Here is a 16,010-nt window from a genome sequence, read left to right as displayed (position 1 = left end):
TGGGTCATAAATATATACATTGCTTTCTGCAGAGACAAGCCAGATTAATTTGGAATTGTACTGATGAAATAGTCAAAATGTAAAATAATGTAAAACTAGAGAGGAGCTAAGAGATCCTGATTTAAACCTAAACTTTCGATGTTTAATTGCCTCATATATGTATACTGCCTTGGAATGTCCTAGCAGCAGCCTTTGAATGTCTAGCAGCTTCTGCCAGACAGATTGTCTGGAACAAAAGTGTTTTTTAAATTTCTTTCTGTAAATTCAGAGAGGTAAAACTCCAGAAAAATCATCTTTTATTCTCTCTCACACACATTTTCTTCGTTTTTTTCTCTCTTTTTTTAATATGTTACGGGTGGTACAGTAAACAGAGGTTTAGGAAGCAAACATAAGTGCTGGAGAATTTTGGTTATTTTGGGGGATTTTTTTATTTATGCAACAAAGTCCTCATTTAGAATTTTAGCTCTCAATAAGATTATTGGTCTTCTAGAACTTTTAACAGTTACCTGCTTTTGCACAAAAAACCATATTAAAGGAGAAACTGTTCCAGGAAAACACCTGTGAAAACTCAAAATACGCATTTGTGACATCTCGCCTCTCGATGGGTGCATCGGTGTTTTCTGTATTCAGAAGATGCAAAGATGCAGTTTTTGGGAAGCCCTGCTAAAATCACACCATTTCCAGTGTGGTTTCTCTGGAGAAGCAGGGGCTGCCCAGGCAGCCCAGCACTGTCTCTCCGAGGCCTTTTAGCCGATTGCTAATGAGTGCGTGGGCTCCCTGAGAGAGTTGAAAAGGCAGATCTCACTTTTACCAGCACCACTTCCAAAACCGAAGTATATGGGCAGGAAATAAATTACACATATGTATATACACACACATATGTATACGTAACAGGATGGGAGCAGTTTGTTTGTCCAAAAGAAAGGCAGAACACACCAACCCAAACTGGAACTTAAAAAAGAAAACTCTTTGAAAAGTGGTAATTACTGTTTTGGTAAATTGCTCTAACTCTTCCACGCGTGACTATGCTGTTTAAAAATCTGTCAACCAATTTACTTAGCTGGTTGATGGCAGGGAAAAAAAAGGAGAGAAAAGAGCTTTTGGGAAGGTGGGAGCCTGCTGATGGCAGATAAAGGCGGTTCTGCCGTGCCTCTTGGGCAGCGTGCGGGCAGCGCTGCGGCCGGAGGTGCTGCCCGCTAGGATGCTCAGCGGTGCGGAGACGCTGGCTCCTTCCCGGCCGCTCATCTGCAGGCACCGGGAGCTGAATGGCCTCTTGGAGGGTTACGGCACTTCACGAGGAGCACATGAATGACCCAGGGTGGTTAAAAAAAAAAAAAGGCGTACTCCCCCCCTCCCCCACGGAGCCGTAGAGATAAGAAAGGGAGAGTTAACGCGCTGCCTGCTTCCAGCTAGAAAGTGTTCCTCTTGGACTGTTCCGACCGAGAAAGGCCGGAAACCCCTCACTAAGAGGCCAAAGACACCGCAGGTAAACGGGGTCCGTTTTCACCTCTGCACCTCCCCGCGGTCCCGGCCGGCTGTTGGAGGCAGCTGCTCCTGTGCACAAGGTGCTGCTCTCAGAGCCTGGTGTTCCTGCAGCTGCAGCCGAGTGCCGGGATGCCTCACTTCCAGCTACCTTGCCTCTCACTCCCTTCTTTTATTTTTTTTTTTTTCAGTCGAGTTTTAATGCCTCCTTAGAAAAGATAAGTTCATTTTTGCACACCTTGGGGTGGTGTGTTCATTTTCTGCCCAAGAAATGGATCTTCATTCGGATTTTGTACATCTTGATTTATTCTTGGCTTATAGTTTGAAGTGGGTGCTCTTCTAAAAGGATTTATGCATAGGTTCACTATTTTTGTAGTTATGGTTTATATGATAAGCTTTTTATATTTAAAATCAATATGTAATCCTGTGGAGGAGCTTATCCTCTAAAACCCCATTTGTAAATCTATTTTAGCTTTGTTACACCGCGCAGCCACAGTATTCCATAGATTGATTAGGTTCAGCAGCAGAATCCTATCAAATGGCCTGCTCTGATGATGATGCAAACTCTTTCAGGATTGCTAGTTGACTGGAACTAAAGATAAGACCTGACTGCAATCCCCCAATGTGCTCTTTACAAAACTAGTGTTAATTTTCATCAAAGTGCCAGGCTTATTTATTATAGTGGCAAGGTTGAAGGTTTTACTACGAGAACTTTCGACCATTTCTATTAAAGCATTTCTATGGGATCTGGACTGTTTGCTCAAAGTAATTATTAGTTTAAGCAGTGGGGAAAAAAAAAAGACAATATGAAGTCAATGAAGATGAATAATTGAAAACATTTCTACTTCAATGTGAATTTAGCAAACTCTGTCATTTTAAACTGCCCGTCGCGAGTGGTGGCACGGGGGTTTTAGCTTTCAACACTTTTAGCTCATATACAGCCTCAGAGCTTAATCCTATTTTTGTCCAGAGTGTAGCTTTTATAACAGTATTATTCTGAAATCTTCAAATTAATCACAGCCCATATTGTAGCTTCCCAGAGCTGCAGTCAGGCTGGGTAACTATATGTGACAGGTGTTATAGGTAATCCTGGCTTAAAAGGCACAACAGGTAGGAATCAAACTTGAACACAGTTGCTTTTTTAAACATAGGGATGCTTCCCAAAACTGCTGCCCAGCAGTATTTTGTTGGATAAAACAAAATTGCAAGATAGTCACCTATAAAATGTTATTTAAATACTTAGAGTCAGTTACCCTTTTAACAAATTGCTGCTTGACCCTTTATTTATTTTGGGGGGAGGAAAGGCAGACACCTTTCCTAGAAATGGAAGTAAAATTGCAAGGGAATAGTTCTGCCAGCAGGTTTTCCCAAGGTGTATTTCAAACATTTATAATAAGCAAATGCAGAAAAAAACAACCAAAAAACCCCAAATACACAGTTCTGTTCTGTGAAATCCTAATAAAACATTATTTACTTCACAGGGCTATAAGATGAAGCAACAAAACCTGTAGAACTTAGGAAGGGACTTAATAGAGAAAAGTAGTGGGGGACTGAGCAAAACATTTACTGAAATATTCTGACTAGTTTGCTCTTTCAGAAGCTGAAGTTGTTGCTGCAACTGGAGAACAGGGGATGAACAAACAAACAAATAAAAAGCTTTAAAAATAAAAAGTGAAAACCATCAAAATTGGGGGAAAAAAAAAAGTCCAGGTAGAGACGATGGATTTCAAATCCCTTTTCATCCAGAGCTTCGTGTGCCCAGATGTGCCGGGGGAGCCCGAGTCCCAGCACAATTCCCGACTGAAGCCCGGGAAAAGTTACCCTGAAAGTTGGGAAACACATCTGGGGGGAAGCAAACACCCCTGAAACCCTCTGCCGTGTCTCTCTCTCTCCTTTTCTGTCTGGCGTGCTGCCGTGGCCCTTTTCAGGGCCTTTTCAGTGTTGTCATGCTGAGATCTCATTGCCTGTGAGGGGTTTTATTTGTGGGGCGAATCGCTGCGGCTTGGGGAAGTTGTGACTCGCAGAGTGGCAGAGCAGTGTGTTTCAAATGGGTTGAAGTGAAGGAGCTTTGCCCAAAAGGAGCAGAAGGGGAAGCAGCGGTGCAAATCTGGAGGCTGCTCCAAGAAGTGGCACCTAAAAGGCTCCTACCCAGATTAAAGCAGCTTTGTGGCAGGAAAAAATGGCTTGGATTACCGGTAATTTTAGCTGCTAACTCCACTTCTAATCTGTGTGTACACCTGAAAAATTATTTCCTTAGCAACGGTGGAGGGGAAAGGACACATTAAAAAAAAAAAAAAAAAAAAAAAAAGAAAATGAGAAAGGAAAAGAAGGAGAACCAGGAAAAGAAGGAGAAAAATGAAAAGTCCCGGGAAGTTTGGGCAGTGCCCTGGCGGGCCGGTGCCCCGGGAAGGGCTCTGGTGGCCCGGCTCCGCCGCTGCCCGCGGAGCTCGCTGCTGGCAGGGCCTGGCACGCGTGTGCCGTGGGTTCTCCCGCCTGCTGCTGTTCCCGGGGCTCGCTCGTGGGCCCGTGCGCCCAGGCAGACGGCGAGGAGGGCGCGATAAAAGCGGTTACACATTCCTGCCTTTCTGCCGCTCTTCCAACCTTCATTGCATGATGATGCATCTAATTTTTAATTTGTAAATACAAGGCTGAATTCCCTCTAGCACCACTTGCTTTCATAAAGCTTCTGAGCAGTTTGCTGTCTTGAATAAATTTGGCTTTGGAGGGGGGTCAGGGGGATTTGAACCACCGCATTCTTGCGGGGTTTGTGAAGATTCACATGGTAACCGGTGGGGAGCATTGTTCGGCTTATCTGAATAAGCACCAGCCATGTGAGTTTTAACATGATCGCCCAGGGCAATGGAGAGCGCGGGTGGGTGGGGGAGAAAGCCAAAAGGACTGCACCCTGCACCCTCTCTCCCCTTCGGCTCCGGGGAGGAGGACACCGCCGGCCGGTGCCGATGGCTTCTCCCGGTGGTTGGTTTTGTTTTTTGTTGGTTTTTTTTTTTTTGGAGCTGGTGTCCTCTTTCCCTCCCGCTCCTCAATTGTCCTGCTATCTCCCTCATAATCTACTGCTCCTGCTTTTCATTGTTTACCTTCTTAATGAGGGAGGCGGGGAAGGCTGGGGCTTGACTGACAGCGACAAGCCCTCTCGGTCTGGCTGGAGAGCCCGAGGCTGCGGGCGGCCCCGGGGGCTGCGCCGGGCCGGGCCGGGCCGGGCCGGGCCAGGGGAATCCCTCTGGGAATAGCGATGCTGCCCGCCGGCTGCCGGGGCTGGAGGGGCCCCGCGATATTCTGTAGCAAGTGTATTTTTACTTCAAAGTGGGAAATGCTAATTAAGCGATACCTGCCTTTAAAGTTACTGCGGAGCATATGGTGCGCTGTGTGAGATTCCTGCGGCCGCTGAGAGCGGGAGAGGAGTGCGCAGAGAGGAGCCGGGCTGCGGGAAGCGGGCATTCCTCCGGGAGGCAAACCCGGCAGTGCCGTGCCCGCCAGCGGACACAGCTGTGGGGAAAAACAAAACAAATTTTACCCTAAAAAGAAAAAAAAAAAAAAGGGAAAAAGAAAAAAAAAATAAAGGAAAGGAAAGAAACCCCCACCCAAACGACCCCAAAATCGCTGCTCAGCTCTCCCAAGCCAGGGAGGGCGAAACGCCGCCGGGCTGCGCTTGTCCCGCCGTGGCCTCGCTCGGGAGAGAGGCCGGGGCCGGGCCGGGCTGTGCCAGGCTGCGTTGGGCTGTGCTGAGCTGTGCCAGGCTGCATTGGGCTGTGCTGAGCCGGGCCGAGCTGTGCCGGGCCGTGCCGAGCCGTTCCGGGCGGGCTGGCTGTGCCCGGCGCGGCGGCCGCCGCTCTCACCGCCGCTCTGTTGTGCTTCTCCCGCAGACTGGCAGAAGACCGAGGCGCAGAAGAGGCGAGAGCAGCTCTTGCTGGACGAACTCGTTATTCTCGTTAACAAACGGGACGCGCTGGTCAGGGACCTGGACGCCCAGGAGAAGCAGTGAGTCGGGCAAAGGGGAAGGGGGGCCCCGCCGAGCCGCCACGGTCCCCACGGAAAGTTTGGTCCAAGTCCGCGGGCGCCGTGGCCGCGGGGAGCTCGGCGCGCATCCCCTCACCGCGCCTCTTTCCGCAGGGCCGAGGAAGAGGACGAGCATTTGGAGAGGACCCTCGAGCAAAACAAAGGCAAGATGGCCAAGAAGGAAGAGAAATGCGTTCTCCAGTGAGCGGCCTTCCCGCGGCGGCAGCGAAATCGCAGCGCGGCTTTCTTACGTTCTTAAAATGCCGACATGAGACTGGGAAAAACAAAAAAAAAAAAAAAAAAAAAAAAAAAAGAAAAAAAAGAAAAAGATGTTTTGAAAAAAAATTAAACTTTTTTCCATTTTCTTAGGCCAGATCTAGGCTGCGCCGGGCCCCACTCCGTTGTTTTTTTGTTTTCCATTCAAGCGAACTCGCGTTGTCCCATGATTTCCTTGTGGGCTCAGCTCTCCTGCCGAAAGCGTTGGAAATGGAATCGCCGAGACCCCTGGCGTGCGGGCGATGCCGGAGATGGGCGGAAGGAGGAGAAGAAATAGTCTGTCCTGGTTTCTGGAGCTGGAGGAGGGCTGAGTTTTGAAATAAAAATGTTTTTGTCGTAATAGGATTAGAGAGGGGGATATAGAAAAAAAAATCATTGGGAATGGTTTCATCTAGTCCTGCCATATGTAATACTTAATAAGCTACCTACATTTTATAGTTAGGTCAGATCCACCCCAGTTATTATTAAAAATGTGCTGTATTTACCAGTGGTTTATTACATCAGTTTTACATTTCCCCGGGAGTAGAGCCGAGCTGCTCTGGTTTACTCGGGGGGCTTCTCCCCCAGAGCTGGCACAAAACCCTGGGAGCGGCTGCGAGCGGAGCGGGGCAGCCCGGGGCTGAGGCCGGCCCGGCCCAGGACAGCGCGACTCTTCCCACCCGCGTCCTCCCGCGGGCCGGACCGGACCGGACCGGACCGCGCCGCCCGCTCCGCGTTATTTATTGCGCGCGGCCGCGCTCCCGCCGCACCCGCCCCGTCCGTGTGCCCCCAAGCGTGTCCCGCGCTCGCATCGTCCCTTCGTGGAGCTCGTCTCGTTTATTTATTACAACACCGAGTCATATATAAAATTTTCAATAAAACCCGAATCTTTCTTACCGTAACTGCCGCTTTCCTCTTTACCTGGGAAACTCCCTTCACCCCTCCCGCCTTCAGGCGGCCGGGGAGGGGGCGCGGGGGGCGGGAAGGGACCGATCCCGGCGGGAGGGGCGCGGGGCTCCGCGCCCCGGGCGTCCCGGCCGCCGCCGCTTCGCCAGCGCAACGAAACCCACCGGGCGGAAAAGTTTTTCGTTTGATTTTAATAAAAAGCAACTCGGGGAAGGGGAGGTAAAACTTTTCCCCGCGGGGCCGATGCGGGAGGGGATGCGCGGCCACAGCGGGCGGAGGGAGCCCGAGCCCTGCGCGGGACCGCAGCGGCGGCCCCAGGGGCGACTGCGGCCCGCTCCCGCCGCGCCCTGCCGCTCTCGCCAAAAGGAGTCCCCGCGGAGGAGGGAAGCGCCCGGTTTTGTGCGAGCGGCCGCCGGTGCCGCGGGATGTACCGGCCTGGGAAACCGGGGGCTGCCCGGGCCCGCAGGTGGATTTGGCCCCATGAGAAGTTCGGGAAGATGCGCGGAACAACCCGGCGCTGGGGGGGCTGGGGCAGCGGGCTCTGCCGTGCTTTTCTGCCGTCCCGTAAAAATACAGGAGCTGGGGTCGGCAGGAAACACGCTGCGAGGGTTCCGCGGCTGCGGAGCGCGGCGGGGGCTCGGCAGCGAAGAAGCTGCAAAGCCCGCGGAGCTGCCAGCCCGGCCGGAGCTGCGGAGCCCCGAAGCTGGGGCTGCCCCTGGGGCGAGGGGGGCATCCTTTCCTCCTGGGGAGGCCGGTGTTTGCCTAGCTTCTAAAGAGAAAAAAGTAACTCAGTCGCTGGGCTGAGGGAGAAATAAGTGTGTGTGTCCCCCGTCTGTCGCCCCCAGGCCGGCAAACCCGCAGGGGCCCCCGCCCCGCAGCCGGACCGAGCTGCCCCTGCCCTTGGCCGGGGCCGGGGTCGCGCAGCCCGGCCCCTGCCCACCCGCAGTCCCCGCCCTGCCGCCGACCTTACCTGGGCGCAGCGGGGAGGGCGCCGGCTCCGTCCGGCGCAGGGAACGGGGCACCGGAGTGGCCGGGACCGTCACCTCGGGGGGGCGGCGAGCCCCGCGCCCGCCCTGCCCGCAGCCCCCGGCCGAGCCTGCGGGGAGGCGTCCGCAATTGGGGATTGGGTAACAGCGGGAGCCGCGGGAGCTTGGGGGGGCATGGATACCCCCTGGTGTGGGGGGGGAGCCTCGGGGGGGCTGCTGCCCGCCAGGACCCGGCTGCCCCGGCGGGGCTAAGTGATGGGGAGGCGGCGGGGGCGGGGGGAGCGCAGCCCGAGCCAGGAACTGCCCCGGCAGGACCGGGGCAAAACGGGGGAGAGGGGCTGGAAGGGGGGAGAACTGCCCCCGCAAACTCTTCCTCCTCCCTCCTCCTGCCTTTGCTTTTTTGTGAATGGGCCGCGGCGCCTTTGTTACGGGGAAAAGTGCCCGTGTCGCTGACTTTTGCGGGAGAGCGGAGGAGCTTGCTAACCTCCTTCGCTCTACTCATCGGCTCCCTCCCGCCCGGCTTAGACGGTTCTCTCCTGGCACAGGAAAAAGATTTGAAAAGAAGGCGAAAAAAACTCCAACAACAAAATAAAATGGGGGGGAAAGTCTTCCCCCCGGGAGACCGCGCTCCGATCGGGGCCGGCGGGCAGCGCCTTTGAACATTAGCTCGCTTTCAGCTCCACTGCAATTAGAGGGAGTTGATTTGGGGAGACCAACAAAAGCCGCGCACCGGAGCCTCTTCAGAGGTCCGGGGCCGCTCCGCCGCCTGCGCGGCCGCCGCGCCCCGACCCCGCCGCCCCGGGCGAAGAGCGGGGCCCGCGGAGCGGCGCGGAGGGCCCGGTGTCACCTCGCCCCTGTCCCCACGGCTCCCGTGCGGCCCCCGCCCGCTCGCCCCCGCGGCGCGCAGCAGCCCCTAAATTCGGGGCACGCGAGGGAAGGTGCGGTCGCTGTAGTTTTATTGCGATTTTAAAGCACAAAGTTTGCGAGAGCCCGCGGGCGTCGGGATGGGGGGGCCGCGACACCGCCTCCCCTCCCCGGGAGCGCCCTCCGTGCCGGCGAAGGCGGCGGCCGAAAGTTTTTCTGCGGTCTCCCGGGGCGGCAGGGACGCGGAGGAGGGCGCGGAGCGGCGCGGGGGCATCCCGAGGGAGGGGGCAGAGCTGCGCGGGCGCGGAGCGGCCCTCCCTCTTCCGCACTTCTCCAACAATTCCCACCACCCGCCCTCCCTGCGGAGGTTGCGCGGGGCGCTGCGTGCCCGCCCCCTGCGCCCCTCGCTCCGCCGGCCGGCTCTCCGCGGCGCCGGGGTCGGTGCGCGGGGGAGCGCGGAGCGGCGCGGGGCGGTGCGGAGGAGCCTTCGCCCCGCGCTGCCATTGCCCGGGCGGCTGTCAGTCAGGCGGGGAGCGGCCGGGGATTGGCGCCGGGCTGGTTACGCAGTTGCTTTGCGCGCACATACAAGGGTAGGGCCGGGGGTAGGTGATCAATCCTCATCAGGGCCGCGGCTCCATCGCCCCGACAGCGCGGGCCGCCGGCAAGGTAACGCGGGGTACCCCGACAAGTCGGGGGTGCGCGGCTCGGCTTCGGGCAGCGCCCCCCCGGCCCCCCTCCCCAGCCCGCCTCTCACCTGCCGGCCCCCCTCGCTCCCTCCCTCCCCCCGCCGCGCCCCCTCCGCGCCCCCCGCCCGCTCCGCCCCGCGCTGCCCCGCGCAGCCCCCGCCGCGGCCGCCGGGCGGGCGCTCAGTCGCTCCGCAGGTGGCCGCGCAGGTGAGGCGGGCGGGGGCGGCGGGCACCGCGCTCACCGACGGGGCGGGCGGCGGCGGCGGCGCCGGGACGGAGCGTAGCGGGCCCGCGGCGCCGTGGGCAGGGGTGGTGAGCGCGGCCGGGCCGGGGCTGCCTCGGGATTTTTTTTTTTTTCTTCCCTCTTTTCTCTTTTCCACTTTAATTTCCCTCCTCTTCCCCGTTCTCTCCTGCCGGGACGGGCCCGCTCCGCCGCGTCCCCGACAAAGTTATGCAACGCCGGGTCCCGGCGCTGCCACCCGACCTGCGCCCGGCCCCGGCCTCCGGGGGCACCGCGGACCCCGCCGGCATCCGCCGCCCGCGGGCCGGGTGCCCCTCGCCCCGGCCGGGGGGAATCGTGTCAGGGAGCGGGGGCTGCCCCCGGGGCTCGACGGGGCCGCCCGGGGTCTCTCCGCTGCTCCCTCCCCTCCGCGTTTGTCTGGGCGCTCTGCCCCGGGCCCGGCGCTGCCGCCTCGCTCTGCCGGGTCCCCCCGGCCCTGCCGGAGCCCCCGGGCCGGCCCCGCCGCCGTCCCGTCCCGGCTGCCCGCGCTGCCGCCCGCTCGGCTGCCGCCGCGCTCTTTTTTCCTTTCCCCCTTTTTAACTCTTATCCATTTCTAATTAAAACGTCCCCGTCTGCTCGCTTTTAAATTAATTATACTTCCCTCCTCTGATACCTCCTTTTGATTCCTAATCCAATTATCTTTTTAAATAATTGCTTTATCTCTCCCGATCGCCGGGCGCTGTTGCCTCTCGGCACTTGCGCGCGACTCGCCTTCGTTTAAAATAAAATAATAATAAAATTAACAATCGGAAGCCGCCCGCGCGGAGCCCCCGCGCCGGTGGGCGCAGCCCCGCGGGAGCCCCGGGCAGCGCTCGGGCGGCCGAAGCCTCACCCGCTCCTCTCCGCTCTCTCCCCAGGCGCTCCGGCCTCGCCTCCGCGCGGGGAAGAAATCCGCCTGGCTCTCGATCCTCGTTGTTGTTTTGATTTTTTTTTTCCCTTCGTTTTTATTTTTCTCTCACTTCACCTGCTATCTCTCGAGGACCTCGTGGCGGTGACGGCAGGACTGAACGAAAAAACTCTTTTCACGCCGACTTTGTGCTCCGTTTTTAAATTGTCGTTGGCTTTAATTTTTTTTTTTTTGCCTGTTATTTGGGGATTTTTTTCGGGGACTCTTTTTTGTCAGTTTTTTTCCCTTTCATTTCTCCCTTCCCCACCCCATACATTCGATTTGATTTTGATATTTTTTTTTTCCTGCCGGACTTTGGAGGAAAACTGCCCGGCTTCTAGCATGATGTCTTACCTCAAACAGCCCCCTTACGGCATGAACGGGCTGGGGCTGACGGGCCCCGCCATGGACCTGCTGCATCCCTCCGTGGGGTATCCGGGTGAGTGCCGCGCTCCGCGGCCCCCCAGCCAAGCGGAGGGGAAACTTCCACCCGTGCGGGTTTGGAGGAGCTGGTGGGGCTGTACGGCTCAGGGTGGGTGGTGGGCTGGTTGTTTGCCTGCACCCCTGCCTGGGGACATTGGGGTCCAGCTGAATTTCTCCCCTGCTCCCGGGGTGTCTTCGTTTTCCCAGGGATTTTTAAGGATAAAGAACTTTGGAGTTGAACAGCAACCAAAAAAAGTAATTAATTTCCACACAACGAAATCTCCCCGTGGCTCCCGCTGGAGCCAGGCCTGACCCTTCCCCAGCCCTGTGCCCCTGGCCCTGCCCGCAGCGGGAGGGGGCCGGCAGCCCTGGGGGTGCGGGGGCGCGTCAGGCCCTGTCCCGGGGACCCCGGGGCTCCGGGGGGTGCGGGGGCCCAGCGTGACCGGCCTGGTGCTGCTCGTCCCGCAGCCACCCCGCGGAAGCAGCGGCGGGAGCGCACCACCTTCACCCGCTCGCAGCTGGACGTGCTGGAGGCGCTCTTTGCCAAGACCCGCTACCCAGACATCTTCATGCGGGAAGAGGTCGCCCTGAAGATCAACCTGCCCGAATCCCGAGTCCAGGTACCGGAGCTGCGTGGGGGAATCCTGCACCGCTGTGGGATGGGGGATGCAGCACCACCCCAGCCCAGCTGGCGCTCTCAGACCGGCTGCTCCATCCACTCTCATCCCTCTTTCCTTGGGACGGGGATGCGTGTGGGCTCCTGTCTGCTTGTCTGTCCCACTGTGGGGATATTCAGCCAAAGAGGGAGCATGCATCTTTATTTTTTATTCTCTTGTATTATTTTTATTTTTATTAATATCTTTCTGTCACCCTCCACCTGCTCCAGGGTACAGCAGCCCTACCACCTGGGTGCTTCCCAGAGTTATTCCCTTTGGGCGCTGCTCAGTGGATACCCAGGAGGGTGGGATATGCAGGCAGCACCCAACAGAGGATCTGTCCCCCAAATCCATATTTTGTCACTGTGCCAGGGATGTGCACGAGCTGGGACACCCCAGCCTTTGACCCTGGCCATCCTTGCTTTTGGCAGGCTGTGGGGTGGCCGGGCAGGGGTGGGATTACATTTGGGGTGTGAGGGGTGCCAGTGTTAGTGGGTGCCGGGAGAACCGGAGCCAGGGTGAGGGTGGCTGGGTGCCCGCAGGCTGAAGAGCCCCTTCTGGGGCTGTCTGGGCCCCTGCTCACCCCACCACGCTCCCTGCTCCCCGTTTTCTCCCGGCAGGTCTGGTTCAAGAACCGCCGCGCCAAGTGCCGGCAGCAGCAGCAGAGCGGCGGCGGGGCCAAGAGCCGTCCGGCCAAGAAGAAATCCTCGCCCGCTCGGGAGAGCTCGGGCTCGGAGAGCAGCGGGCAGTTCACGCCGCCGGCAGCGGCCTCCAGCTCCGCCTCGTCTTCCTCCTCCAGCTCGGCCTCCTCAGCCCCGGTGGGCGCCCCGGCCTCTCTCAGCACCCCGGCGTCGTCCATCTGGAGCCCGGCTTCCATCTCTCCCGGCGCGGCGCCCGCGGGGGTGACGGTGCCCGAGCCGCTGCCGCCGGCCGCCGCCTCCTGCATGCAGCGGGCCGGCCCCGCCGCCTCGGCCGCCTCCGCCTCCTACCCCGTGTCCTACAGCCAGGGCGGGGGGTACGGCCAGGGCTACCCCGCGCCGCCCTCCTCGTCCTACTTCGGGGGCGTGGATTGCAGCTCCTACCTGGCGCCCATGCACTCCCACCACCACCCGCACCAGCTCAGCCCCATGGGGCCCTCCTCGGTGCCGGGCCACCACCACCACCACCCGCTGAGCCAGAGCTCGGGCCACCACCACCATCACCACCACCACCACCACCACCAAGGCTACGGCGGCACGGGGCTGCCCTTCAACTCCTCCGACTGCCTGGACTACAAGGAGCCCGCCGCTGCCGCCGCCGCCTCCTGGAAGCTCAACTTCAACTCCCCCGACTGCCTTGACTACAAGGACCAGGCGTCCTGGCGCTTCCAGGTCTTGTGAGGGACCGGTCACCTTCCCCCCAAGCTGCCACTGACCCCCACCCGGGGACTCCCCGCCGCCTCCCGGGCAGGACTCTGGGCTCTTCCTCCTCCTCCTCCCTCTTCGTTAGCAGTGGCGATGTCCTGGGGAGGTCCTGCCGCCCCCATCTCTACTGACTGATATTTATTTGCTTCCTGCACCACTCCACCAGGTTTATTATAATTATTATTTTTTTAAACGCAACAGAAGAGGAGTTTAAAAAAAAAAAAAAAAAGAAAATTCAAAAGCCAAGCGTGTCCCCTGCTGCCCCCCGGGCAGAGGCGCAGGCTGGCTCCTGCCCTGCCAGTGCCCCCCAGCTTGTGCGGGGACCCTCAGCCCTGCGGGTGTGGAAGCCCCGGCTCGCCAGTCCTGAGCAGCCTCTTGCCGCGGGGAGCGGCGGGAATGATGTAAATACTCGGTCCGTTCCAGTGACCACCATTATTTTTAGTTGATGCTGTTGGGTTGGCATTTATCTAGAGTCTAACATGGAACAGAACGTTAAAAAAAAAATCTTTTTAAATTTCGATTTTCTTCCCTAAAAAAAAAAAAAAGAATCTTTCCCGGCCTCATGTCCTCCGTCCATCCTCGAGGGCTCTGCACAAGCTTGGCTGTGCCGTCCTGGGGCTGAGGGTGCGGGGCCATGGAAGCAGCCAGGGAGGTGTCCAGAAGGGAGGCAAAGGGAGGAAAGGCTGCCCAGCTGATCCGCAACCTGCAGACCAAAAACCCCAAAACTTTTGGAAAAAAAAAATAAAAGGAAACAAACAAACACAAAGCTGCAAAAAAAAGTTTTGGTTTATTTTTTTGGGGGGAGGGTTGCAGGGATAAGCAGCTCTGGTTTGGGGCTGGGGAGGGGGGGCGCACGGCTTTTCGAAGTGTGTTTTTTGGTTTGGTTTTCGTTTTGGTTGTTTCGAGCCCCTTGTGTCGGTCGGTGCGGTGTGGCGGGTCGGGGCTGCAGCCCCGCGTTCCTGCTTCCCCCGCCCGGGCTGGCGCTTCCCGGCAGCTGTGCCCCGCAGCGGGGACAGGGACAGTGTACGTGTGGCTTTTGATGCCGTAACCCCTTCAACTGTAAGGCAACCCCCCTCCTTTCTTCCCGCCCACCCCAATAAAATCTAAACTAATAAATGTAGTGGTGTCGTGTCCTCCTTCCTCCCTCCTGCCTCCTCTTCCTCATAAAACTCCCCTGGGGGGAGCGAGGAGCAGGGCACTATTTCCTGGGGGGTCCCAGCAGGTGGGGATGTGTGTGGTGAGTTTGCGAGTGCTCTGGAGGGGGGATCGCCGCCGCTTCTGCAGCTGCGGGCTGGGGACCCGCTCCTTCGTTAATTGGCGCTTAATTGGTTACGGATTCATTGGCGCCCCGCGCTGCCGACGGGACTCGCGGGACCGGCAACGCCGCCCGGAGCCGCCAATTCCCCCCAGGATCGGCGGCCGCCAAACCCGGGACCCACGGGCGGGCCTGGGTGCCGGTGGCGGGGTGCGAGGGCCGCTCGGAGCTCTGTCCCTCTGTCCTTCTGTCCCTCTGTCTCTCAGTGCGGGTTCAGCACCTGCGCTTCCAGCCCCGACTCCCGGCCGTGCCATCCTCAGCCGCTGCCGGCCGCGGTCCAGCCAAAGCAGACAGGCAGATTAATTTTTTTCTCGTGACAATCTCTCCCTCTATTTTTCCCCCCAGACCTTCACTGCAGTTGTTGGAAGCTGCCTGTTGGTGCTGGGGCTGTTCCTACTTGCGCAGGACAGGGGATGCGCGGACCCGCGGGGCCACTGCTCCCCTGCTTGGGGCATGGACGCAGCCCCAAATTCCCACCCAAATTCCCAGCCTCCTCCCCGCGGTCCTGCACTCGTGCCCACTGCACCGGGAAGCTCCGGGGCTGTGCCGTGTGTCCCTTGGCAGCCTCGGGCAGTGGGGCCGCGGTGGGGTGAGAGGTGCCAGCGCCCCCCGCGCTGCTTTGGGGAGGGTTTCACATCCCGCTCCCGCACCGCCTGCCCCCGCATTCCCGCTCCAGCATCCTGGTGCAGAGCGAGCGGGGCTGGCCCTGCGGTGCTGCGGCAGGACAACAGCGGGATCGGCCCCAGGAGCCACCCCCAGCCCCCGTGCGACCAGCCCCCACGACCCCCAGCTTCCCGGGTCGTGGCCGTGGCAGAGCCCCGAGGCCCGGGTGGTCTCCACACCCATCGGTGCAACAGGGGGCTCTGGAAGGGGACGAGGGACTGAGTCAGTGTTAGGGGATTTTCCTTTAGGTGGTTCTGTTCCTTGTTGTCTCCTTTTGTGCATGTATATGGATAAAAGATATGTCAGTATTTTTAAAATATATATCTATACTTCTACTATGAAATAATTGTTCTCTTTTGCGATCACCAAAGTGTGGCTGTACAGGCAGTCTGGATGAGGGCCACGTGTGCTGGTGCATCAGTCCATGCATCCCAAGCTCTTCCTTTTAAAGGGGAAAAAGTCATCACAGCCCTCCTGGGGCTGGGGGGGGAACAAAAAATCTGTGCTGGGCACAAAATGAACCGGGGTTGCCCTCCCAGATTTAGTGAGCACTTGAGAGATAAGATCCAGCAGGTGTACAACACAAAATCCCCCAGACACACACCTTCTGTGCTCTTTAAACAAAAATGATACACACTTCATCATTCTTGTAAACTGTTCCACTGTAACTCAGTAAGTGATGCTGAGAGACACAGCCAAGAGAGGAGCCTGAATTTTGGTTTTGGTGACGTGGTCCTAAACCTCTTCATCCAGTGTCCTACAGTGGGGCTGGGCCAGGGCTCTGCTCTGGGGTGTTGGACTCCAAGGGATGCTCATGTGCCCCCACCTTTCCCCCTGATTTGGGCACCAGGAATACCAGGTGCCACTGATCAGTGATTTATCCAGCAACTCCCACACTGAGGTTTGGGCTTTTTCCTGTCCCGCTCACACAGACCTGGAGCATGGTGTTGAAGCTGGCTGCTGAGCACAGGTGGTTTTGGAGGCACAAGAGGAGACCTGGGCAGATCATGGCTGTGCCCTCAGTGCTCAGCTCCGTTTGTTTCAATTATTTTTCCAGTCAGTGCCAGCAGGGTGGGCAGGACTTCCCAGGTGGGTGTTGGTGGGTGAGCACGGGCTGGAAGGGTCATGCCTGGCTTTGGGGGGCCCCAGCACCCTCCCTGTGTTGCAAACTTCCCCCACTGTGGGCTACCT

General features: G+C 58.1%; 2 protein-coding genes across 16 annotated transcripts in view; both read left to right on the top strand.

The window, feature by feature from the left end:
* Nucleotides 1–6,653, top strand: part of EHBP1 (EH domain binding protein 1) — a 205,597-nt gene extending 198,944 nt beyond the window's left edge. For all 15 annotated transcript variants that reach the window (XM_064415007.1, XM_064415013.1, XM_064415010.1 and 12 more), the window contains 2 exons: nt 5,364–5,478; nt 5,611–6,653. In XM_064415007.1, coding sequence (XP_064271077.1) covers nt 5,364–5,478; nt 5,611–5,701 — 206 coding nt within the window. In that variant the 3' untranslated portion in view covers nt 5,702–6,653. The remainder of the gene's footprint in view (nt 1–5,363; nt 5,479–5,610) is intronic.
* A 2,311-nt stretch (nt 6,654–8,964) lies between these two features.
* On the top strand, nt 8,965–13,087 carry OTX1 (orthodenticle homeobox 1). The gene is made up of 4 exons (XM_064415000.1): nt 8,965–9,173; nt 10,331–10,798; nt 11,251–11,402; nt 12,059–13,087. Exons 2-4 carry the CDS (start codon nt 10,702–10,704, stop codon nt 12,815–12,817), a joined length of 1,008 nt encoding a protein of 335 aa, XP_064271070.1. The 5' UTR covers nt 8,965–9,173; nt 10,331–10,701; the 3' UTR covers nt 12,818–13,087.
* The last annotated feature ends 2,923 nt before the right edge of the window (nt 13,088–16,010 follow it).

Source organism: Passer domesticus, chromosome 3, assembly GCF_036417665.1.
Source record: "Passer domesticus isolate bPasDom1 chromosome 3, bPasDom1.hap1, whole genome shotgun sequence".
Lineage (NCBI taxonomy): Eukaryota > Metazoa > Chordata > Aves > Passeriformes > Passeridae > Passer > Passer domesticus.
Note: the sequence above shows the minus strand (reverse complement) of the source record. Positions and strands in the feature narration are given on the sequence as shown.

Excerpts from the sequence above, each read along its gene's own strand:
- OTX1 (XM_064415000.1), top strand. The coding sequence starts at position 10,702 with ATGATGTCTTACCTCAAACAGCCCCCTTACGGCATGAACGGGCTGGGG. Across the intron at positions 10,799-11,250 it reads TCCCTCCGTGGGGTATCCGG|CCACCCCGCGGAAGCAGCGG; the intron begins GTGAGTGCCGCG and ends CTCGTCCCGCAG. Across the intron at positions 11,403-12,058 it reads TGCCCGAATCCCGAGTCCAG|GTCTGGTTCAAGAACCGCCG; the intron begins GTACCGGAGCTG and ends TTCTCCCGGCAG.